This window comes from Orcinus orca, chromosome 10, assembly GCF_937001465.1.
Source record: "Orcinus orca chromosome 10, mOrcOrc1.1, whole genome shotgun sequence".
Taxonomy (NCBI): Eukaryota; Metazoa; Chordata; class Mammalia; order Artiodactyla; family Delphinidae; genus Orcinus; species Orcinus orca.
The window spans coordinates 30,623,384-30,648,609 of NC_064568.1; the positions used below are offsets into that span (position 1 = coordinate 30,623,384).

General features: G+C 39.9%; 1 protein-coding gene across 3 annotated transcripts in view; it reads left to right on the forward strand.

The window, feature by feature from the left end:
- The window catches only part of CFAP20DC (CFAP20 domain containing), a 280,714-nt gene that overhangs the window by 253,716 nt on the left and 1,772 nt on the right, over positions 1-25,226 (forward strand). The window contains exon 17 of one of the 3 annotated variants that reach the window (XM_033424729.2): positions 11,532-12,099. The exons of 1 other annotated variant lie outside the window; for it this stretch is intronic. In XM_033424729.2, the coding sequence (XP_033280620.1) occupies positions 11,532-11,644 (113 nt within the window). In that variant the 3' untranslated portion in view covers positions 11,645-12,099. One more of the 3 variants, XM_033424728.2, reaches the window with a different exon arrangement.

Below are 25,226 nucleotides of genomic sequence, written 5' to 3' on the forward strand. Positions count from 1 at the left end.
TGCCGCGGAGCGGCTTGGCCCGTGAGCCATGGCCGCTGAGCCTGCGCGTCCGGAGCCTGTGCTCCACAACGGGAGAAGCCACAACAGTGAGAGCCCCGCGTACCGCAAAAGAAAGAAAAAAAGGAACTGAAACCAGTATAAATTACTCCAACAAAGGTGCCAGGGTTTTTTTTCCCTAATTGCCCCAGGGAGAAAGAGGAGCATCCCATTTTTCTTCAGGTATGGAGAGTTCAGAGTGAGAGCTCATATATCTGAGTTGTGCATTTTGGTTGCCCAAGGGATGGAGATGTCGCTGTGATTTACTATCTGAAATAGATGATGCCCCTCAAATTGAGACTTTTTAGGGGTGTACGTTTATAATTGCTCATAATAGAAAAACAGAATCTTGCGTGTCAGGAGGAGACCTTGCTGTGAGGGAACAAGTAATGTTTTAAGTATCCTAAATAAGCCACAGGAAAGTGTGGTCTTTAAACAAAGGCACCCAAGATCTATAGTGGTGATGAGTGGCTGAAAGGATGTCTTAAAGTTGCCATTGCAAAGTGATGTTTTGACAGCAGGGGCTCAGTTATGTTGAAGGTAAACAGAACTTGCATGGAGGACAAATGAACAAATTAAATTCCAAGAATTGTAGAAATGTTCTGGCCAATGTTAACCAGCTCTGGCACCCCTTCTCCCTGTCACCCTAGATTTCCATCTGGTATCCCTTTCCCTCTTCTGATAAACTTGGATAGTTTGTAGTTAATATAAACCAAAACCATCAAAAAGTAGTGTTTCCTATCTGCTTAATCTTTACATGTCATTGGCTTAGTTTTAGACAACGTAGCATACAGTTACCAATATACTGAGCTAGTGTTTCCATCTGTTCTTATAAAGTGTTTGTCAAAGAAAAATAATAGGCTCAAGCATCCAGTGTATACCATCAGAAGGAGAAGGGAGGCACAGTTGTGGGTAGTCTGGGACTCTTCCTGAGTTTCTGTTGCACAATACCATTAACTCAGCACCTAATATATGCCAGACACTGTGCTCACTGGTTACATTTAGTCCTCACAAGTAAGTCAGACAGAGAAATACAAGTATCATGATATCACTTATATGTGGAATCTAAAATATGATAGAAATGAACTTTTATACAAAACAGAAACAGACTCACAGACATAGAAAACAAATTTATTGCTACTTAAGGGGAAGGTTAGGGGGAGGGATAAATTAGGAGTTTGGGATTTGCAGATATACACTACTATATATAAAATAGATAAACAACAAGGTCCTACTGTACAGCACAGGGAACTGTATTCACTATCTTGTAATAAACTATAATGGAAAGGAATACGAAAAAGAATATATATATACACATAACTGAATCACTTTGCGGTACACCAGAAACTAACACAACATTGTAAATCATTATACTTCAATTTTTAAAAAAAAGAGAATGTAAAAAAGAAATTCAGTCCTCCCAGCAGTACCATGAGGAAGATACTAATTTTGTATATGCAGTTGTTATTTTTTACAGCTGAAGAAACTGAGGCAGCAAGGTCTTGAATAATTTACGTAAAGTTAGTCATTGGCAGAGCTGGGATTTAAACCCAAGCAGCCTGGCCCCAGAGCCCAAGCACTGTTTTTAATTTTTTTGGCTTTGAACCAAGTAAATAAATTACCTAATAAAAAAAATACAATATATAAACCAGGAATTGAAAAATTACTTTTCTGTTGAGAGTTCCAATCAACAGGAAAACAAAACATCTCAAGGGCTAAGTAGCTAAGTCCTTTCAGAAAAAAGAAAAGCAGACCTCTGGTCACCTGTTTCAGGCCTGGACCTGCCTCCCCCAACCCCCAGGCTTGTGACAAATGACTGGTGGCCACACTCCCTCCAGGGGTTGAGTGGCTGAGGGGTGTAGTTGCCGTGTTGACCCGATCTAGGGCAAGGCCAAGGGAGTGAGGGGCTGAATGAAGGGCAAGGTGACTAGAGTGCGGGACTGCCCAGCCTGGGTGGTCGCTGTGCCCACCTTCTCCAAGGCCTCTCAAGAGGACCTTATCTGAGTAGGTCAGGCTCTCTCACCTCACCTAGTGCCTTTTCGTCACAGCCTTTCCAGAGTTCATAACTCGTGATTCGTTTACTTGTGTATTGCCTTGTTTCCTAGGTAGCCTAAGAGTTTTTAAAAGCAGAGACTGTCAGTTTGCTCACTCCTAGATCCCTAGTACCCTGAAATTTCTGGCATATATTAGATACGCTGGATTCTCATTAGAAGGAAGACAGGAAGGGAGAAAGGGAGGAAAAAGAGGGAGAGAAATGTTATTCAACTGGTCATTTCTTATAACAATCTTGGAAGGAAAAAAACAGGGTAATTCATTGAAATCTGACTTTTAGTTTTTCCCCCAATTCCAACTTTTTGGTATATTAGGCATATTTGTAAAATTCAACAGTGAGAGTATTGAACTTAGACCCACACATTTTAGCAATTAAAACAGTTATAGGTCACCTTATGCGGTGGCTCTTAAACTTTACTTATAAGCAATGAAAACTTTTCTGTCAAGTGAAATCTCATATGGAATCCCAATAAGTAAAGGAGTTAAAAGCAGAACTGCTCTGGGTGGAGTGGGAGTTATGGTCTCAGAACCCTGCCGTGGGGCCCTAATGAACCAGTTAAAAACACTAATGTAATTCATCACCCTCAATTTGACCTTGCCCAAGGTCAAATGCTCAATCAGAGTTACGATTTGGATCCAGTCTTCCTCCACATCAGTGCCTTTCTGCAGAACCACTGCACTGGGATGTGAAGGTGGTTTTGAAGTCTCGTTCACAGGGAAAGAGGCTCTTCCATCTTCAGACTTCTAGGATAAACGTAATAATAGCTAATGTTTATTTCATCTTCCAGTGACCCAGGCCTACATGTGCACTTTAATTCTCAGAATAGCCTACTGAGACATAGGTACTATTATTATCCCCATTTTACACATGGACACTGGTACTTAGAGCAGAGAAGTGATACGATGAACTGCCACATCTCCATCAGAGATGGAGAGGCCGAGATGTATCCATGCAGCTAGAGGCATAACTGCTTTCTCACAGCAGGGAAAGCTGGCCTAACCAATACGTAACTCTAGAAAACTTGCCCCAGCCCATACAAAAGTAAATGCATGCATTAAACCTGGCCCTAGAGTCCCTTCTTTATTCAGTACAAATTTGTGTCACAGCCCCAGTTTCTACTAGGCCAGAATGTCTCAAGTGTGTGAATTCCATCTGAAATGAACAGCCCGGCTCCCAGCAGAGCCAAGCAGCCAGCAGGAACAGCACTGTACTCCGCACCATTCGACTGAATGGAGAAACGGGCAGCTCTCAGCTGGGCCATGATACATTTGCCAAATATCAATTACCATGGGCACGGCTACCCTTAACACCTACGAAAAATGTGTTTTTCTGGAGACCGTGTGAAATGTAAAAATGGGACGTTAAGCTTTCAGAACTTACTCAAGAAAACTACCAAATTGACCTTTTGAAAATGAACCAGACTTCGCTCGAAGAATAGTTGTCAATTTGTTTTTGACATTTGTTCCTTTACAGCTATGACCCTTAAATTATTCATGCTTACCAGCTCCAAAATGGAATAATAATGCCTCTCTCTTCAGGCCTGTAAACCTTTTTTTGCAGGTTGCATGGATTTTGAGTGAGAAACACACTCAGAAGGGCTTTTGGAGTTGCCAGAGTCTCATAAAAATAACATTCTCATACCTTTTGTACAGCAAAGCCACAGAAGATATTCCTTTATGAACATTAATTAATCTCCCACGAGACATAAATAGGCAGCGGATACTTATTTTATAGGTGTAATATCCAAATTACTATTCAAGAATTTATGGAAATCTCATGACGCCTCACAGCTAACCAGAGAGAGGGGAATCTGGCCGCCTGTCCTGGGTCCAACAGAGGAATCCTTTCATAGTCCTGTTTCCCGCCGTGCAATTATTTGACATTTACCTAATACCCTGAGTCTAAAAGCAGTCTTCCAAAATCTGTTTTATTAGTTATCGCACCAGACATTGTGCTTCATCGAACAACCGTGGTACCCACAGTGCTTAACATGGAGCCTAGGACATTGTAAACACTGCATAAATATTTGATGAGTAGAATGAGTGAATCTTCTGCCCATGGGAAACAGGAGGATGATTTGGTCTACTTTTTGGATCTTCCCTGTATCTTGAAGATTTATTCAAAATGCAAAGGAGAACTTTCCCTAAAAAAGCAATATTGACGATCAAAGTAATAATAGAAGCCAGCATTAATAAAGCACATGCTGTGTGCCCAGCGCTGTGTCGAGTTTTCCTGTGTGTTACCTCTCTGTGACTTCTCCTAACACTTACTGGCATAGGGCTGTGCTGTGTCGCCACTGTACGGGTGAGGTTAGGGTCACAGCCTGGGTCACAGCCCCACTGATTGTGGAGCAGAATACTGACCGAGGCCTGTCGCACTAGACTGTCCGCACCCTTAAGCCCCACACTGATAGAACCACAGAATTCCCATTTAGGTCAATAAGAACTACACAGCTGAAGTGTCCAGTGCAGTGTTTTTAATTTAGGTAGTTTTCTTTCTTGAGCCTTTCTGGATAAAATAGTACTCTCCTTAGAATTCTCCTTAGACCCATAGAGCCCCCGCCTCAACTCTCAGCTTGTGAAATGATTTGTTAGCATTTTCAGGCATACCTTTGTGATATTGCACATTCTGTTCCAGACCACCGCAATAAAACAAATATCGCAATAAAATGAGTCTGGTTTCCCAGGGCATATAAAAGTTGTATTTACATTACACTGTTGTCTATGAAGTGTCCAATAGCATTACATCTTTTAAAAAGTGCATACCTTAATTTAAAAATACTTTATTGCTAAAAAATGCATCATCTGAGGGCTTCCCTGGTGGTGCAGTGGTTGAGAGTCCGCCTGCTGATGCAGGGGACACGGGTTCGTGCTCCGGTCCGGGCAGATCCCACATGCCGCGGAGCGGCTGAGCCCATGAGCCATGGCCACTAAGCCTGCATGTCCGGAGCCTGTGCTCCACAACGGGAGAGACCACAGCAGTGAGAGGCCCGCTTACCGCCAAAAAAAAAAAAAAAAAGCATCATCTGAGCCTTCAGCAGGTTGTCGTAGTAACATCAAAGATCACTGATCAAAGATCATCATAACAAATATAATAATAATGCAAAAGTTTGAAATATTTTGAGAATTACCAAAATGTGACAGAGACACAAAGTGAGCAAAAGCTGTTGGAAAAATGGTGCCGTTGGACTTGCTCAACGCAGGGTTGCCACAAACCTTCGATTTGTAAAAAGCACAATAAATCGAAGTGCAAAAAAACAAGTTATACCTGTATGACATTCTTGAATCCAGATTCCTTCCCCTTCCCCTGTGAGGCAAGTAGTTGCCTTTTGGTCTCTGATTAACCTTGGGGCAAGGAAGTATTTTCTTATGCAGCTTTCAGGGTCTGGGGGGTGTCTTCTCTGCATAGAAGAAGTGATTAAGAGGGGGGCAGTCAGCCCTCTCACTATATAAAGAAATGCCTTCTTTTCAGTCATACTGGAAGTGAACCCTCTAGTAGAGAAGTAAACACACTGATGGGTGTCTGAGGCTCTCTCCTATTCCAGAACCACCCCCCACCTACTTATTCCCCAAATGTACAACAGAGGGGCCTTGGCCCAGATGTGGTCCTAGATTCCATTGCTGGAATTGGGATACATTTCCCCCTGGCTGCAGCGTTGCCACCTTGCCTGAAATCAGGCCCTGGAGATCCTATAGGCTTTGTAGGCTTCAGAGCTCAACAGTCTGACTAGGGACCTTCCTTCATGTGCAACAAAAAGCACTCAGAGTGGTAATTCACATATTTACAAGTGCACATATATGTCTTGTGAGGTATTCCCCAGCTTTGCTGCAATATAATTGACATATAACATTATGTTAATTTAAGGTGTACAACGTGATGATTTGATATACAAGCGCACATTTGAATCACATTTGTAAGTAGAGACTAGCTGGAAAGAATGAAATTGCAAGAATTCCTAACTAATCATCCAAATTCTTCAATGTGTTGTTTTAAGTGGCATTTTCCAAGTAAAATATAGCCACGAGATTTTACAAAAGGAGTGATGTACTTATTTCCCAAATGAAACCTGAACTATAAACTTGGCATATAATTTGCCTTCCAAAAAACAATATAGCTTTCTAATAGAAGGAAGTACGTTTTCATCCTTTTTATTCCATTATTGGTCATTTATCTTTCTTCCATTTGAGGGCACATATTTGCTGAGAAACAAATCTCAACAGTTCACGTTCTCCAGTTTTAGTGCAAGTTAATTTTGCCCTACTGTGATATAAGTTGGTGGAAGAGTTTGCAAGCACCTGGTGCTCAGCAGAATCTTATCTAAAATGTCATCTTTATTGACCTGAAGGCTGACTGTTCCCAGTGGCGATCCGTCACCACTGAATTGTTTGAACAATAGTGTATTAGTATGCGCATAAAGATACAGTCCATCAGTTTTCAAGATCTATAAGAGAGAAAATGCATTCACTTGTAAAAAAAAGACAAAACTCCAGATGGCAGCGTCAGAAAATCGAAAATCAAGTACAGTGTCTTGATTCAGAGACTTTAAATCTGATAAACTGGTGCCACATCATTTATTTTCAAGCTTGAAGACTGAGCTTATGCATATCGGTTTTCTATTATCTACAGTTAAAATGCGTTAAATATAGATAATTAAGCATTTATATTAATTGACTCAAAAGGTGAACTGGAGGAATTATCTGCTCACACTGATCTAACCAAGGGGAGGGCAGGTAATATTGCTGTGTTTGGTCTGACTCCGTTGGGTTTTCTTCTGTTATTGCCGTTAACCAGTTTCAAAGTGGATGAAGCTGAAAGTTTGTAAACAGATTATTATCTGAAAGGCAATTTTATTTCACCAGAAATGGCTTTATTATGTGCAGAAGAGTAAAAATGTAATTTGGACCCCTGTCCCGCTGTTCTTAGTCTGGTAGCAGAGAATGGTTTTATTTGTTAATTTGTCCTTTTAGAGTTTCTGTAGCCAGTCTTTAAATAGAGCAATTTAGCATTTGGGAGAAAAACGAACTCTTCACTATCCAAGAATATAATTGAAAATTACCCCATGCCCATGCACAATAATTACCTTTCAAAACATTTCCCATTGCTTGACATCACAGTGGTAATTGCTTAACAATATTATAATTTCATTACGTAGAGAGTACAGTGGCAAAATGATGTAAGTTGGAGGCTTTGAAAATTAAGTTATAATGAAAACAAAACCATCTGTGCAAGTTTAAAGCACTTATTTCAATATAAAGTTATACATAATATCACCCAATTTTTGTATGAATGTCATTGTTGGTAGAGTTCTAAAATTCACCCATTTAAAGCTTTAGTACTAAAACCCACAAAACCTGCGTTAGTCCCATGGTTATAATGCATGAAGTTCCAGTTCTACAGTGATATGTATTGGAACGAATGCATTTCTATAGCAGTTATTGCTTCAGTTTGCATGCATTATGTAGCCAGACCTCTACTAATGAATTGGATGCACCTTGATCCCTTTGCAGTTGGATGATAAAGACCCATGGCCCATTACAACGGTTATTTTCATTTTGAAAGTCTCCTGACTAGTTGTAAAAATGTATCGAGTTTTCTAATTTAATAACGCCAGCTTAAAATTTTATCTTTTTGGAAAGTACAAGCACAGAATGCACTAAACAATTATACAGCATATAACTCTTATGTGCCAGAGGTCAGAATTTCCCCCAATGTGTTGATGCAGTAAAAACAAGACATTGGATGGCAGATCTTTGAGAAAATTTGACTTATATTTATTTACCTCAGTAATATGTGGTTTTAATATCACACCTGATGGAAAAAATCAGTGTTACTTTTTTTATATCCTGTATAAAATTAGTAGGGGACTTTGTGTTTCATTCAAACCTTTTTTTTAGTAGTAAAAAATCAAACAGATATAGTTTTGGGGTAGGGAGTGAGGTATAAATGAACATATCCCTCTCGTGTCTAACTCAGATATCTTACGTTTTCCATAATGATTATAACATTTGCTGAGTACTCACTGTGTGTGTGCTGAGTGTTATCTTATTTAGTTCTCATAGGTACTATAACAGGTACTATTACTATCCTTACTTTACATATGAGGAAACTGAGGCTGAGTAGTGAATTTTCTCAATGTCCCACAGCTGTGAAATGGCAGAAATGGGATTTGGACCCAGATCTATCTGACTTCATTGTCTAAATGTCATTCTGCCTGTCTCTGTGAAGTCTTTTCTTTATATTTAAGCTTTATCAGTGCTGTTCTGAGTTACTAAAAAAGCTGTAGCCTATAGTTAAGGATTTATTATATTGTTATTATTCTTAATAGTAATTGTAGTGATTATTTATTGAACAACTACCATGTGCTCTGTGCTATGCATATTACCCAGTGTCCAGCTTAGTCCACAAAGCCCTATGAAATAAGGTTATTCCCATTTTAAAAATGAGCAAACCAAGGTTCAGTGAGGTAAAATAATCTGTAACCAGCCTAAGGGCATGCAGGTGGTGAGCAGCGGCGCTCCCATCCATCCCCAGGCTTGTTGGATTCGAGAGCCCAGGGGTGCTCTTAGCCACTCCCAGTTTAACTGTTCATTAATCTTTAGTAGCTGTTTTTGTTTCATGTGTGTATGTCACATGTACAACTAGGCTGTCTCATCCATAACCAGACTGCTCAGTCATGTAGCAAGCACACAGTGGTTACTTATTGATCACCTGATTTTGTTCCGTTGTCTGAAGTAGCCCCAATATGAAAGTGTTGATGGATTGAATATCTGAAAGTAAAGAACTTGCACACTCTCCTTTGATGTGCAGAAGTGGCCCAGGGGATCATCTTCAGTATGAAACAGCCACTTGAAAAGCATTCCCACCCTCTCCTACTTAGAGGAGGAGGGTGGAGGCAAGGCCCCAGGGACCACTCTTAAGGTAACAATAGAAAATAAAGGAAAGGCAGCCTGCCTTCTCTGGGTTCCTGTTCTTGATCAGAAACTGTGCAAGGTGCTCAGGTCAGCTACCACTATCAATGTGGCCGTTAGCTGTAAGTCCTGACATATTTCAAGGATGCAGGAAGCCGCTGCAGCCAAGAGTCACAAAAACTCATCAAAGGCACCATAGGGATCATTGGATCTGGCCCCCTGTCCTACACAGGGTTCATCTACAAAATCTCATACAAATGATTGCCCCAGTCCCCGCTTCACCCTCCCTAGAGTCCACGTTCCATTTCCTGGTCAGCTCCAGTGTCTAGAAAATTTTTCCTTGTGCTGAGCCAAAATCTGGCTCCTGGTAACTTTCACCCATTGATCCTGTTGCTTTCTCTTGGAGCCCCACAGCATCGTCTTAATTTCCCATTCATTTGCCACCCTTTATATATGTGAAGCCAGAAGGGCTGTTGTCACTTCCATCAAGCTTTCCCTTTTCTGGAGTTAATAAGCTCAGTTCCTTTGGGCCTGTTGAGCTAGTTTCCTCTGCCCCTCCCACAAGGACTGTCTCATCTTTGTCAGTGGTTTTGGAAATATGAAAAATCAAAGTTCTTTTGTTTCCAAAACTGATGTCTTTAAATGTAGGACACATTTACAGTTTTTTACTTTCCATATTTAAATCCCCATAATGTAATAGCTTCCAACTGAATGTGTTACACCAGTATTGTGTTAACAATAAGATCGAGCAGGTATGGTCAAAAGAACACTGAACTGGGAATCTGGAAACCCAGGTTCATCCCTGACTCTGCCTCTAACTCACCAAGTGACCTCAGATGAGCTGTTTAATTTTGCAGACCCTGTTTCCCTCATCCATCAAACAGGCACGATAATTCCTGCCTCTTTCACAGGATCATAACAGTCAAATGAGCTACTGCATGAGAAAGTGCTTTCTAAACCATCGAGGGTTGTACTATTTGAGGTGTTACTAAGCAAGGCAGATGAAATCATTCTTCTGTTAAACCCCACTTTTTAAGAACTGCTGGCACTGCGTGCAACTCACCAGAGAGTCCACTGATTTCTTGTTTCCCCCAGATCACTGCAAACTCCTTGAAAACAGGGCCTCTCTCTTATATCTTCATATCCCCAACACCTGGCTTGGTGCCTGGGGTAGGGAAGGATCACGTTAAATGTTTTGGGGTGGTTAGAAGAAGGTTGGGCAGAGGAATGGCTGTGGTACAGTTTCAAAACCCCACTCCACCATTTTGTCACCACTCCCTTGGCCTTAACTCCAGTTTGTCACTGTCCTGACGGTGTCCATGCACCAGCTTAATCTGATTTGGGCTGGGTAAGGTGAGGTCCCACCACCACCACCACTACCACCGCCTTCCCTTCCTCTGGGCAGTGACGCTTAAGATCCCAGCTTTGTTTCACAATCATTGATTCACCCTTTCAAAAAGTACTCAGTATTTACTGAGCCTCTGTTCTGTGTCAGCCCTGCCCATGCCCACCATCCCCTCCAGAATTGACCCTGGTGAGCTTGTAGCCCAAAGGTTTGGTTTTCTTTGGTCCTTAGTAGCCTGTGCTAAGGAAGAGAGACAAGTGTTGTCTTAATCATCTGCTCCTCCCTGAGCCTGCTCTGGTCCTCTCCAGCTGAGGGAGGTCTTGCCCTCCCAGCCTCCAAGCCTATTACATGGATTTTGAGAAGTACTCAGAAGGCACTCGCTTGCTAGTGCTAGTGATGGCATCAAGTACATAAGTACTGAGCACAACACTGGGCACACACAAGGTGGTCAGGAAATATCTTAGTAAAGCTTTTTTTTTTTTTTCATTCCATGCCATTTGTTGAAAACCAACCAAACCTTGCTAACTTTGCTGATTACTTAGGCGGTAGGTGTTCTCTTCATCCAAACCATCTAAATAGCTGTCACAAGAAAAAAAAATCAAGCCATGTTCATTTTCCCAGCAAATGTGACAGATCTTGCTACCGCTAATAAAATTACAGATCATCTGACATTGTTTTCCATTTGTGTTCTATGCTTTGAGTATCATATTTCTAAACATTATTTTAATTCATGTTTATTTGGTAGTCTTTTTAGGTTGTATGAATGGGGATTGAGCTCTTTATTAATTTGCACTGTTTGGCATTTGTGCAGCTCTGGCCCATGAAGAAGTCTAGAGCTGTGATAATCAAATTTTGAATCCTGTTCAAGTATCCCTAATCCTCATAACTCTTTAGTCCTTTGGCCCTCTTCCTTAATCCTTTCTTCTCCCTGCCAGTTCTCCACGCTCGTTTTTCTTGTGCTTTATAGCGAATCTGGCCCCTGTGATCACCGTTTCTTCTCCGTCTTACACTGCAAGTAGAGCGTTATCACATCTGCAGCGCTCCTCCATTCTAGCACTGACATCCTGCCCGCAAAGGACAGTCTCCCAGGAAAGATGGATGATTCCTGCTTCCTTGCCCTTCTCTGTTGCAGTTTAAGAATTACGGGCCAGGCCAACAGCTAACATGACGGTGGTTCCCCTTCCCACAGGTGGAGAAGACCTGAATGTGGAAGAGGACGAGGAAGTGCTGACTCTGCTGTATGACCCATGTCTGAACTGTTACTTTGATCCCCAGACTGGGAAATACTACGAGTTGGTGTAATGCCTCCTTCCAGGGCAAAGAATGGCCACCCCCGGCGGAGCAGGATAGCAGTTCTGACTGGCATCACAATGCATGTGTTGGCCAGGCCCATGGAATCAACAGTAACTAACAGAAATGAAGTTAGTTTGTACATAGTGTTCAGTGTTAAGACTACCTATGTTCTTTTTGTAGATGGGTGTGATTTTTTGGAACTGTGAAGGAATTAATACAGAGATAAGATTTTAGAACTTTGAATTGGTTCTTATTTGTTGGTTCTCATCCTACATACAATTTTGTTTATTTCATATAATTTTATGTAAACGAATTAAGAGTTATTAATGCAAATTTTTTGTAGTTTTAATCTGTAAATGATGGCTTGATATACAGAAAATGTATTCTTGTTTAGAAGATATCTGGGTACCTTTTATTTTATTACCTATTTGTATTAAAAATAAAGTATGATGGTCAGAAGAATACCTTTTAAACTGATTCTTTTTATTTACCCCAATTTCTTTACCAGAATATTCCTAGATGGTATTTACCTTTCCTTAGATTATTAGAAAAAGGATTAACTGTGAAGTACCATATTTTATTGGTACCGACCTTGCTATTTCCATTTCATTATAGTTCATCCAGAGTTTGCCAAAGACCACAACATTGTTAATAAGCTGCTTAGCTCTGTGCTTTTTTTTAAAATTTTTTACCAATTATCTCTGAATTCTAATAATATGATCCAAATCTAGCTCCATGGATCCAAATTTAATAAGAAGTCACCCATTTGAACACCCCACATACCTCACCACTTCTGTGACTTGGACCTGGAGAAGTGGAGGAGGCTTCCTTTGGTCTTTAAGAATATGTCACTGTAACTCTACTCACTGCATCACAAGGAAGAAAATCATGTGCTTCCTGAATTCGAGTAGACCAGCCTTGAATTGTGTGCCAAGTATATAAATACTGAGCTCAAGGAAGTACTTTTTATATTATATTTATATTATCTACCACAAGGTCATATTTTACACTTTGTTTAAAAGGAGTAGCTTCAATTTCTGTTGAGATTTCTGTAGAAGAATTGAAAAACAGAAATAGATGTGCTTCACACTGCCAATTTTAAACCAAAATGGTAGAGCCAGATTACTTGGAAACTCATTGACTGGGCTATATGGCTTCACTTATCAAATTTTGCTGCGTATGAGAATCTCCTGGGAAGTTTATAAAAATACTTCTATACCCAGGTTTCACCCCCAGAACATTTGATTTGATTGGTCTTGGGTGCACCCTGGGCATTAGAAAATTTTAAAACCTCCCCTGGCAATTCAAATGTGTAGTCATGCATGAGAACCACAGTTATAGATTAGATCCAGTGTGATGAGAGGGCACATTTGCCTCATGGCACATGTAGCAGTGAGGAAAAGTTTATATTATTATTAGTTTCCACTTTCAAGACCTGGATTTCTACTATTCTCATCAAATGTGTACTAAACATTATATCTGAAATTGACTATTGCAAATGGATCCTGAAAAAAATAATTCAATTCAATATGGAAATACATCTTAAGATAATTTGGTATCAATTTGGGGATTGATTCAGTTTCTTGTTTCATACAATTCAGGATGCAACTTGTAAGTGACATTAAGTCTTAAATCTCTAACTTATTATTTAATTACAGAGCCTAGGAATTATAGGAAAAAAACTGTCAGCTGATTTGTGGCATCAAATCAATAATTTAGCTTCCCTGGCAATTATAATTTCTCTCTCTAATTAATTTAATTTTATTTTCTGTTAAAGGAAAAATACTGACAGATGAAAAATACATAGACACTTGCATAATAATTTGCTGTATTGTATTTCTCCATATTTTTAGGTTAGCTTCATTTGAATCCGTCATTCCAGCCACATCTTGATTTTTTTTTTGAAGTACAAACTGTTTAATAACCAAGAATATGTAGTCACAGACTGTACAACCTGAAGGACGATTAATTAAAAGAACTAATTTTAAAGTTGCCCTTTGGCTTTATTTAAAAATCTGGCTGCTGAAAGTTTCTGGATTGTTCTTTTTTAAAAACTGTCTAACTAAAGCTAGGTTTAGTCCAGGTGTCCTCCTGAGACTCTCAATCATCAGTCAAAATGGCCAGAATAATGATTAAGAATCTCCTATCTGCATATGGTTGTACTGTAGGATTTCTATTTCATACATCATTCATTTTGCATTCCAGAAAAGTTAATCATAAAGAGCATTCTTCTCAAGCAAATCCTATTTTCTCTTTTTCTTCCATTATAATGGTTGTGATAGAATCATCTAATTGGGCCTAGGAAGTACAATCAAGATCATTTCTTTAAACTCTGATTTTATAATTGAGAAAAATGAGATTCAGATTGGGAAGTTAATTATCCAAAGGCAGTTTGCAGAAGGGAGAATGGAATCCATGACTCCTCACTTCCAACCCAGTTCTTTTCCCACCCTGAGGGAATTAAGATGAGGATTCAAGTGACAGTGTTAGGTGGACATCACAGTCACTGTACAGTGGCCGCTAGAGGACACTAGAGCCTGCCAGGAGTTTGGGTTCTCTGTCTTCATTTAGTGTTTTCTTCTCTTTTGTTTGTGTAGATTCTTCCTTCCATATTAGGCCTTTTTATACTTCAAGGATCAGCATTTCCCAAAGTGTTTCAAGAAGCAAATTCCACTTGATGTTAATAAATTTAATGGGCGTGGGGAAGAAGCACATGGTCAATGTTGGAAAATACTGGAGAAGCAGAAATGGTCATTTGTCTTTACTAGAGAAATTCTCAATGGCTTTAGTAGCCTAGCAAGCATAGGGAATGTCCAAGGAAGAGTAAATATGCTCAACTTTCTCTGTCCTCAGAACCCTTGTTCAGTAGAGCATCTCATGGGGCTGATCCACCCACAGAACCTCCTTTGCGAAATGCTGCAGTAGATCACTTCTCCAGTGCCGATGAGCCCTGACTCGACCAGAGCTCCCAGAAATGTGTCTCCCTGGATTGGTTGTGTGAGAGTGTGTGTGTGTGTGTGTGTGTGTGTGATTTGGCAGTGAGGGTGGGGCTTTTGCTTTTTGTTTTTCTTTTGCCCAGATATTTCACAGACCCCTAACCATACTGGAAGATCACTCCTCAGACTCACTTTTCATCTAAAATAAGGTATGCTGAAGCCTGAACTTTCCTTCAGTCAGAGACTTGGGTCACCTAAGATGAAGAAATTTTCTTTCTCCACTCCCATTTACCATTGCAACAAAAAGAATAAAATACCTAGGAATAAAGCTACCTAGGGAAACAAAAGACCTGTATGCAGAAAACTGTAAGACACTGATGAAAGAAATTAAAGATGATACCAACAGATGGAGAGATATACCATGTTCTTGGATTGGAAGAATCAATATTGTGAAAGTGACTATACTACCCAAAGCAATCTACAGATTCAATGCAATCCCTATCAAATTACCAATGGCATTTTTTATGGAACTAGAACAAATCATCTTAAAATTTGTATGGAAACACAAAAGACCCCAAATAGCCAAAGCAATCTTGAGGAAAAAAAACAGAACTGGAGGAATCAGACTCCCTGACTTCAGACTATACTACAAAGCTACAGTAATCAAGACAATAGGGTACTGGCACAAAAACAGAAACATAGATCAATGGAACAAGATAGAAAGCCTAGAGATAAACCCACGCACCTATGGTCAACTAATCTATGACAAAGGAGGCAAAGATATACAATGGAGAAAAGACAGGCTCTTCAATAAGTGGTGCTGGGAAAACTGGACAGCTACATGTAAAAGAATGAAATTAGAGCACTCCTTAACACCATACACAAAAATAAACTCAAAATGGATTCGAGACCGAAATGTAAGACCGGACACTATCAAACTCTTAGAGGAAATCATAGGAAGAACACTCCTTGACATAAATCACAGCAAGATGTTTTTTGATCCACCTCCTAGAGTAATGGAAGTAAAAACAAAAATAAACAAATGGGACCTAATGAACCTTCAAAGCTTTTTCACAGCAAAGGAAACCATAAACAAGACCAAAAGACAACCCTCAGAATGGGAGAAAATATTCACAAACAAATCAATGGACAAAGGATTAATCTCCAAAATATATAAACAGCTCATGCAGCTCAATATTAAAGAAACAAACAACCCAATCCAAAAATGGGCAGAAGACCTAAATAGACATTTCTCCAAAGAGGACATACAGATGGCCAAGAAGCACATGAAAAGCTGCTCAACATCACTAATTATTAGAGAAATGCAAATCAAAACTACAATGAGGTATCACCTCACACCAGTTAGAATGGGCATCATCAGAAAATCTACAAACAACAAATGCTGGGGAGGGTGTGGAGAAAAGGGAACCCTCTTGCACTGTTGGTGGGAATGTAAATTGATACGGCCACTATGGAGAACAGTATGGAGGTTCCTTAAAAGACTAAAAATAGAATTACCATATGATCCAGCAATCCCACTACTGGGCATATACCCAGAGGAAACCATAATTCAAAAAGACACATGCACCCCAATGTTCATTGCAGCACTGTTTACAATAGCCAGGTCACGGAAGCAACCTAAATGCCCATCGACAGATGAATGGATAAAGAAGATGTGGTACATATATACAATGGGATATTACTCAGCCATAAAAAGGAACGAAATTGAGTCATTTGTTGAGACGTGGATGGATCTAGAGACTGTCATACAGAGTGAAGTAAGTCAGAAAGAGAAAAACAAATATCGTATATTAACACATGCATGTGGAACCTAGAAAAATGGTACAGATGAACCGGTTTGCAGGGCTGAAGTTGAGACACAGATATAGAGAACAAACGTATGGACACCAAGGGGGAAAAGCCACGGGGGTGTGGTGGCAGTGGTGTGCTGAATTGGGCGATTGGGATTGACATGTATACACCGATGTGTATAAAATTGATGACTAATAAGAACCTGCCGTATAAGAAAACAAACAACAACAACAAAAAAGCAACTAATGTTAAACCTTCTTTGGGTTATTTGTATGGAAATATGTTAATATAAATGTTTCAGACATTACATTAAAAAAAAGAAATTTTCTTTCTCATATTTTAAATTATTCAAATTTATAACTATAGGTTATACAGTTAACTTACAACAAAGGATAAATCTAAGTGAAAGTTCATCATGAATATTGGAGCTTTACATCCTAATGAATATTTTGGTTCTGGTTTGGGTGGTTTTAATATAATTTAGAATCACGTTAAGTCAAAATAATTTGACCTATAAGAATTAAATAACCAATAAACATGGGCCACAGATAACACTAATTTTTACTGCTGACATATTCTTCTGTAGTTAATCACCTGTAATCCTGTGAAGCATTACAGAAGTGAAGTGTGAGAAATGGTATTGATTGGTTTTCATCAGCCTAACTTATCATTGTCAATGTTTATGCTGAACCTGGCAAGATTTAAGCATATAAACTTGCTCCTAATAGTAATAAGTATTGCTGCTATTTTAACCTGTGGATCAGGGGAAATTATCTCTAATTTGTTGTAAAGAATACTTCCAGAGGCATTGGGCAGGGTGGGGGGAGGACCCTCGGGACCTTAATAATTGAGATAAGCACAATACGGAATATTTTACTTAAGAATTCCAGGAGAGGAAATTACTGTTTATTTATTTTTGATAATATGTCACTCTGAAATATAATTTCTATTAGTAATGGAGATTCAATAATCTATAAATAAATCATGAGATGGGATTAAAACCATACCCAGTTTTGCTTTACAGCTTCCTAAACTCAAGATTATCTTAAAGAAAATCAATCAAAATTTCACCCTTTGTTCTTCCAACTGCATGCAAAAGTGATTCAGACATTTCAAACCCTGAAGACATAGAAACCTTTTAGCCAACTCAATCGAAGAGAGCTTTCCTTTTTCTTTAAAACCTTTAGGTGGTCAAAGAAATTGATAGTGTCCTATTGTGGGCTAATTCTAGTAAGCAGAATATCTTTTTACCCCGAATTTTTGTCTTGTCTTTGAATTTTGATATCTAAATATTTCTAAAATTCATTTAGGTATCTAGATCTCCACAACATTCTTGTAATACCTTTCAATTCACTTATTTCAAAAGGTTTTAATCCTTCTAGGTCAGGTACTTCTCAAGAACATCTGCCATTATCAAAAGAAATTTGACAAGAAAAAAATGGTGGCATTATTTGTTAGCTAAACATAAGAATCTATGGTTGTTTCAAAGTCCACATAAACAGAAAAATGATTCCAGAGATTCCTGTTATAATTTGCTCTGATTAGCAAATACATTTCCCTGGCAATGACTATAGCCTTAATTTAAAAGCGATATCACTGTTTTCATTTCTCCTATAATTTTTGAGCTCTCTTTCCACGTTTTGCCAGTTGCTGCTTTCAGTCTAATCTGAAAATTCAGCCCTGCCTGTACATTGCATTATCTGGAGACTCTAAAAACTGCTGCTGCCTGAGTCCCACCCCAGGGGATTCCTACCTCCTCTAACCTGGGCTGTGACCCATTTAAAAGCAGCCAAGGCTGAGACCTAACCAATTCTCATTTCCCCTTTTTACCTCTCCTGTTTACTTCTGGTGCTGCCAGAATGAGCAGTGTAAAGATTCCCAAGGGCATATGGTGTCAATGGCTTTTGACAATTTCCATCAACAAACTAACCGTCACTTGATGGAGTTCATCTGTGGGCTTTAGCGCATGACCACTAGAATGGAAGATAAGACTTTTTTGTTTTGCTTTCTTCACTCTGCTTTGTATACATTTCAAGCTAAACTACTCATTCTGCTTCCTGGGTGTCAGATTATATTTTATGTTAATGACCATATCTAGGTTCCAGCTTCCAAATCAACAAAGGGCGGAAGGCTTGTCGAGTGACTGTGGGAAAGTGATTGGAGCCTGTGTCTAAAGACCTTGAAATTAGTCATGTACGCATGTCTGAGTGTATATTTCATAACTAGAGTCCTTCAGTGCACAAAACCATTCATGACTTGGTATCACTAAGTTAAATACTGTTAAGAAGTCTTGGAGTCTCCCTATTTGTAGTAGCTTTTAGTGAGTCGGATGTATTTTTCTTCCACATAAAAATACCATGTTTTTCCAATCTGAGCAAAGGTGTAGAGCAGTAGCTTTCAATGTTCCTGTATGTATGGCATATTTCTCAATATGAGACTACAGAAGAGGCACTAGAAATTAAAAACCTTGCTTAAATCACTCCCTTAAGAGACATAAACCTTTTGTAAAGTCTGTTTTCTACACAGCTGTGAATGCGAGGTGCTTTGGGCTATGAAGAACTTAAGGTAGTTGCTGTACAGTGAGGTGACATGGTGCAAAAAAGAAATGGAAAGGCTGGGAAGGGAAAGTAAGAATGGAGGTTGAGAAACCAGTAAGGCTTCTTACCAAGTCAACGGGGACTTGGAGGACCGTAGGTCCTGGCCCAAGAATCTTTGCAGAGCAAAAGTGGGGTGACACCCGTTTGTAGGGTGATATTGTAGGTTGTTTTTTTCTAAAATTTTAAAGCACAATTTTACCCCAGCAATCTGGAGAATTTGGAGACATCCAAGATGCATATAAATAAACTACCTATGAAAAAGTGCTTAGCACATAATCAGCACTTAGTGTATGTTCACTGTTGTGGTTATTATTTATGTCTGAGCCTAGTGGGCCAAAGGCTTTCAGATTTGGACGTTATGGCATTATTCCTAGAAGTATGAATGGTACATATATGTAAGTATGTAAGTTAGAATTTCATATTTTGCTATAAGACTCAGCTTTTAAAAGTGTTTTGTCACTACTCTGAAAGAATAGAAGCATCAGCTCCTTGCAATAGGCCATTTAAAAGAAAAAACAACTAACAATTTTCTGAGAATTGAGAAAAATAAAGCCAATGCTGATTACAGATTTAACACCCGGGGCCATGTAGTTGGAAAATGGACGCTCCAGAAATTCTTCAAAGCTGTATTTATTTAATATTTGTAACAGTTCGGGTCTGATCCAAATAATTGGATGTATGTTAAAGGTTTTTACTTTTATTCTTCATGGTGTGGTGTAGGATTATTCAAAGCAGTCTTTCTAGCTCAACTCATTTTATCTGTTAATATACATTATATCTGAGGACGTATGAAGAGTATTGGAATAATTAAACTGTATTTGTTTAAACAGAGTCTGGAATCCAGATTTTGTATAATTTCAGTCTGGCTTTCTTCCCCATAGGCTGCATTAATAAGGTTTTCTAATAATTGGATAAGATAACGTGAAGAAGTTATAGAAATAACCATTTTCAACTTTGCCTTTATTTGCTATTTGGAAGGTCAGCCATCCTCTACAAATGTTTCTCCCCAAATTTCTAAGCAGAACTTCGTCCAAAGTTATAGATACTACAGAACAGTTCACCAAAGAAATACCAATGTCTTCAAAACCCATGCTTTTCCACCCCTTTTGGTGGCGTTTGCTGCCTTTGACAACTGAGAAAAGGAGGGAAATTCACAATCCCCTCAGTAGCTGTTTTCACTACGGCTTTCATGCCACGTTGGGTGTTATAAACCCCTAAGGGTGAGAAGCGGTTTTCCTCCTGACTCTCTTTACTCTCCAACTAATTCTAGCACCATCAGGTTTTATTTCCATTTCCAATACCAAGCTGTAAAAAAAAAATTGTGCACGTCAGCCTCTAAAACTATGTGCAATAAACTTCTCGTAATGCTTTCTGACATTATAATTTCATCCACCTGAAGTGATAAAGGGCATTTAAAGCATCTCTTGATTAATCCTAGATCACCCGAGGTTCTGGTGTTGCTCTGCCACATGTTCACATCCCATCTACAGCTTTATCATAACAATTACTGTTTCAGGTTTAAATGCAAAACTCAGTGGTTTTTTAAAATGCATTCTTACCATTTCTACTGATCTGAATTTGACAAATACCATCAGATTATACATCGAAGGAAAAGCTGTCTGTTTTTTTTCATTTAACCTAGTGATTCATTGGGGCAGACTTCGGACTATGACTGCTCAGTAGTTTACTCTGCCCCAGGAGTTCTATTCTACCATTACCCTGGATGAAAATGACTCTCTTGGCAATTGTCCTTATCATCTTTATTGTCATCACTACAACCATTTATTGAGCTCTCACTGTGTTCCCAAACATCACAGTGAACTGCATGTATACATTTTCTCATTTAACCCTGATAACAGCTCTTTGAAATAGGCATTAGCCCACTTAATAAATTAGGAAACTGAGGCACAGACAGGTTCAGGAACTCTCCTGAGTGATAATACAGGGACCTATTAGGACTGGCTGACATCAAATCTCATGCCTTACCTGTGAGCAGCAATGGTTCTTGTGCTGGCCAGAATCCATGTTGCTTATTAATGGAGGAAAGTGTTCATCATGCCACCTTGCTTCCTGCTTAGATGTTATCCATGGTTGCAGGTTGAAAAATATTTTTTCTGTTTATCTGTTGCACTTTATACTTTAAAAAAAAAAGTCTAATTAAAAAAAAATTTTAAGTTCATGAGAAATTTACTACATATTTCTAAATACATTTTAAGGTTATTGATATTTTTTCATATTAGGAGCATTCCTTCCTATTATCTACATACTTTGTAAAGGGGAAACGTTAGACATGGGGTGCAGGTATCATTTCAAAAATCTATTTCTTCTCCACAAGGCATCCTTCTTACTCTTCCCTTTCCCCTGGTGTTTCTATAGTAACCTGGCATCCCTCAGCTACCACCTTTTTGTTGGCACTAAAAGATGACTTATAATCAGTCCTACACTTGTTCTGAAATGCGCCTTTCAATTCGTAACACAACAGATAGTGCGTAAGTTTATCTTGAGTTAGACTCACATGTTCAGAGGAGTGAAAATATCAAGAAATGAGGTGCTGTAAGATTTAGCTTTCAGTTTCATAGCTAATAAAAAAGAACCAAGCTGGTTTCTGGGGTCTTGGGAGTCAACCCCGGCCCTTCACACGCATTACCTTCTCCTACTGCTTTGACCATGAAGACGATAACTGACCAGGGATATAGTCACATCCAAGAAAGGAAACTTTCAGAAACTTCTCTTTTCTAAAGTCAATGTTTGGGGGGTTTTTCCTCCTAAAAAGCCTCTAGCTCTCCCATCTGCAAAACAGGATATGACAAGGCTTTTTTGACACATCAGTAATCAAATAAATTCTATACTCAGAGCCTGTCATGGAAGAAGCAGAAGAGCCATTCGAGCCGAGCCTCATGATCACAAAGCCACTCACGTTATCTCCAAGTAGGATCAGACACACCCTCTCAGGGACACTCCACAGCCTCCAGCAGAGAAAATGGTCCTCCTTCATCTTCAAAATGAACTCCTGGGCTTCCCTGGTGGCGCAGTGGTTACGAATTTGCCTGCCAATGCAGGGGACACGGGTTCAAGCCCTGGTCCAGGAAGATCCCACATGTCGTGGAGCAACTAAGCCCATGCGCCACAACTACTGAGCCTGCGCTCGGGAGTCCTTGAGCCACAACTACTAAGCCCGTGTGCCACAACTACTGAGCCTGCGTGCCTAGAGCCCATGCTCTGCAACAAGAGAAGCCACTGCAATGAGAAGCCTGTGCACCGCCATGAAGAGTAGCCCCCGCTCGCTGCAACTAGAGAAAGCCCGCGCACAGCAGCAAAGACCCAACGCAGCCAAAAATAAATAAATTTAAATAAATAAATTTTTTTAAAAACTGAACTCAGATTACTGAGCCACCTCACTTGCGGTATATGATGAATTAGTTTTTAAAAAATAAACTCTTTTATGAATAGCTCAATTACAATGCATTTGTCATTTGCGAAGTTTAAAAGAGTTGATTGTTCAAATGTAAACATTCCAATTCATCAGACCAGCTCCGTTCATAATTTTTCTCCAGCCATAGCCTCCCCTATCTCAAGCGATGGCAAATCCGCCCTTCTGGTTACTGAGACCCGAAGACTTGGAAGGAACCTTGATTCTTCCCCTTTCTCTCACACTCCACTTTGAGACTGTCAGGAAATCCTACTGACTTTACCCTCAATATATTCAGAATCTGACTGCTTCTCACCAAGCTCATCACTGTCACCCTGGACCAGTACCAGTGTCCTGTCTCATGGTCTCATTGCAGTAGCCTACTCACTGCTCTGCCCGCTTCCCCCATCGCCCCGGCAACCACCACCAATCTATTTCCAACACAGCAGCCAGAGTGAACCCTTAAAAACGTAACATATCAGGTCACTCATCTGCTCAAAACCTTCTAACGAATTTCAGCTTCCAATAATAGTTGGAACTAATTTGTTATAGATCAAGACTCTCACTGGGAACAACTGAAAAGCCCCCAGGAAAAAAAAAAAACTTAGTTAATTTGGGCTGCTATAACTGAATACCATAGACCAGGTGGCTTAAACAAACATTTATTTCTCACAGATCTAGAAGCTGGAATTCCAAGATCAAGATATTGGTAGATTCAGTGTCTGGTGAGGGCCCTCTTCTAAGCCCATTTGGCTTCACTGGTGGCTTGTTCCAAATATTTAAAAGGAAGAAAGAATATTAATCTTGTGTATACTCTTCCAAGAAATAAAAAGGAACACTTTCTAACTTTATTATGAGGGCAGCATAACCTTGACCTAACCTTGACCTAACCCATGCAAAACCTTCAAGACAGATACCTGGTATTCTTTATATGTTTCATAAACATGCTACTTTGAACTTAGCCTACTTACCAGAATAATCAGTGGCTTTGACCATTTAACCTCACTTCTTGCTTTCTGATTATGCAGCTACGTGCTCATCAAGTTGCAATAACTTGATGCGGTCACTAGTGCTATTCACAAATATTCCGGCTCTCTCTGTACGCTGCATTCTGCTGCCTGCCCTCGGCTGCCCACTGGAAGTGAAGTATGGCTGCAAGATTTGCTTTAGCCCATAAAATGTGAGCAGAAGTGACGTGTGTCACTTCTAGGTGGAAGATTAGAGCTGGCATACTTGGCCACTTGCTTCTTCCCTCTTCCTGGCAACTGCAACATTCAAGGTGCTGGTTTCTCCAGCATCCTGGCTCCTGGAATGAGGAGAATAAAATGGCCGTGGGAAACACAAGCCAAATAGGTCCCAGTCAAGAGCAGCGTGTCTTCAAAAGAACTGTGAATGTTCCTATGGGCACATGAAGCTGATCAGAATCAAATAGGTAAGAAGCCAATTAAGTTTTTAAGAGGGTTGTATAGCCAGAGAAAGCATGAGTGTGGAATAAAAACGTTTATGACTGTTGAAGATTTAAAACCACTCTCTGAGCTCCAGTCTTCCTCAGGCAGGAAGCAGGTTGAGAAAGCTGTTTGGCCCCCGAGGAGACATGGCCTCCAATGCGTACTTCAGAGGTGGCCAAGGAAATTAAAGGTAAAGGAAAACCTCCCAGAGGATGAAGCCAGATGGACTGGGGAGCAGCAGAATCCAGACCTAATGAAGGAATATCGCCCACTCCCGGGACAGGCGCTGGCCCTCTAATATCGGCCAGCAAAACTCAGAATTGCCATGGCCTAGCCGCTGCTCCACCATCGTGGCTTATTCTGTCCCTCTTCCACCACTGCTGGGTGTCGTATAAAACTTTTAAATTCATAGATCTCTGGATTAACAGAAGCCAGTTCAGACCTGAGGTAGAGACCATGCCCGTTATCCCAAGGTCCTGCTGTTTAAGCTGGACACCGTGATAGGATGAGACTTGGGGAATGTCTTCCGTGGGGAGAGGGAGAGTGTATTTTGCCTGCAGGTTGGAGTATGGACCAAACATTTGTTGAGCGGAAGGGTGGACTGTGGTTGTCACTAATGCAGCTCACCAATATTTCCAGCTCTTTACCGCCCAGAATGGAAGGGCTGCACTTTCTGTCCCCCCTGGGGTTAGGGGGCACCGAATCATCTCTTCTGATTGATGAGTTGCGAGTGGACATGATGGGTCACTTTCCCACTAGGCATTTTTCTTGCTTCCCTAGCATGGAGATCTGCATCGCTCTGTCAACCTGGGTCCTTGAGAGACTATGAACATGAAGTGAGGGCAAGAAATAAGCCTTTATTGTTTTGAGCTTAGAGTTGAGGATTGTTTCTGCAGTATAACCTGGTTCTCACTGAGACACTGTTGGAACCAAGAATCTCATCTCTGGAGAAATTCCAGTTATTTACTTTATACAGTTATTCTTCTGAAGGTGTCATGTGCCTTCCTCAGTGAATCCTGAGGCTAAAATGGTATTGAAATCCTCAGATCCCAACCCAAACCCCTAATCAGTGACTCCCTCCCTAACTCTCAAAATCAGCTAAGGAACTTTCATTGATCTGCGCTCCTGATGAATAAAAGAAGTTGTGGACATTGCAGAAAGAAAAGTCTCTCTTTGTGTCTATGATAAAAATATAGATAACAACAACAACAAAAATATAGATAGATAGATAACTATGTTTTAGTCTGAAAGTGGTGAATTTAAAGCAATTATTTGGACTTCTAAGAGTGCTAGAACCTTCCAAACTACAACTGGCATAATTGTCATTGATAATAATATACATGCTTAATAGTTCTGTAGTCCCCTCCAGGATAACAATAGCAGAACCCC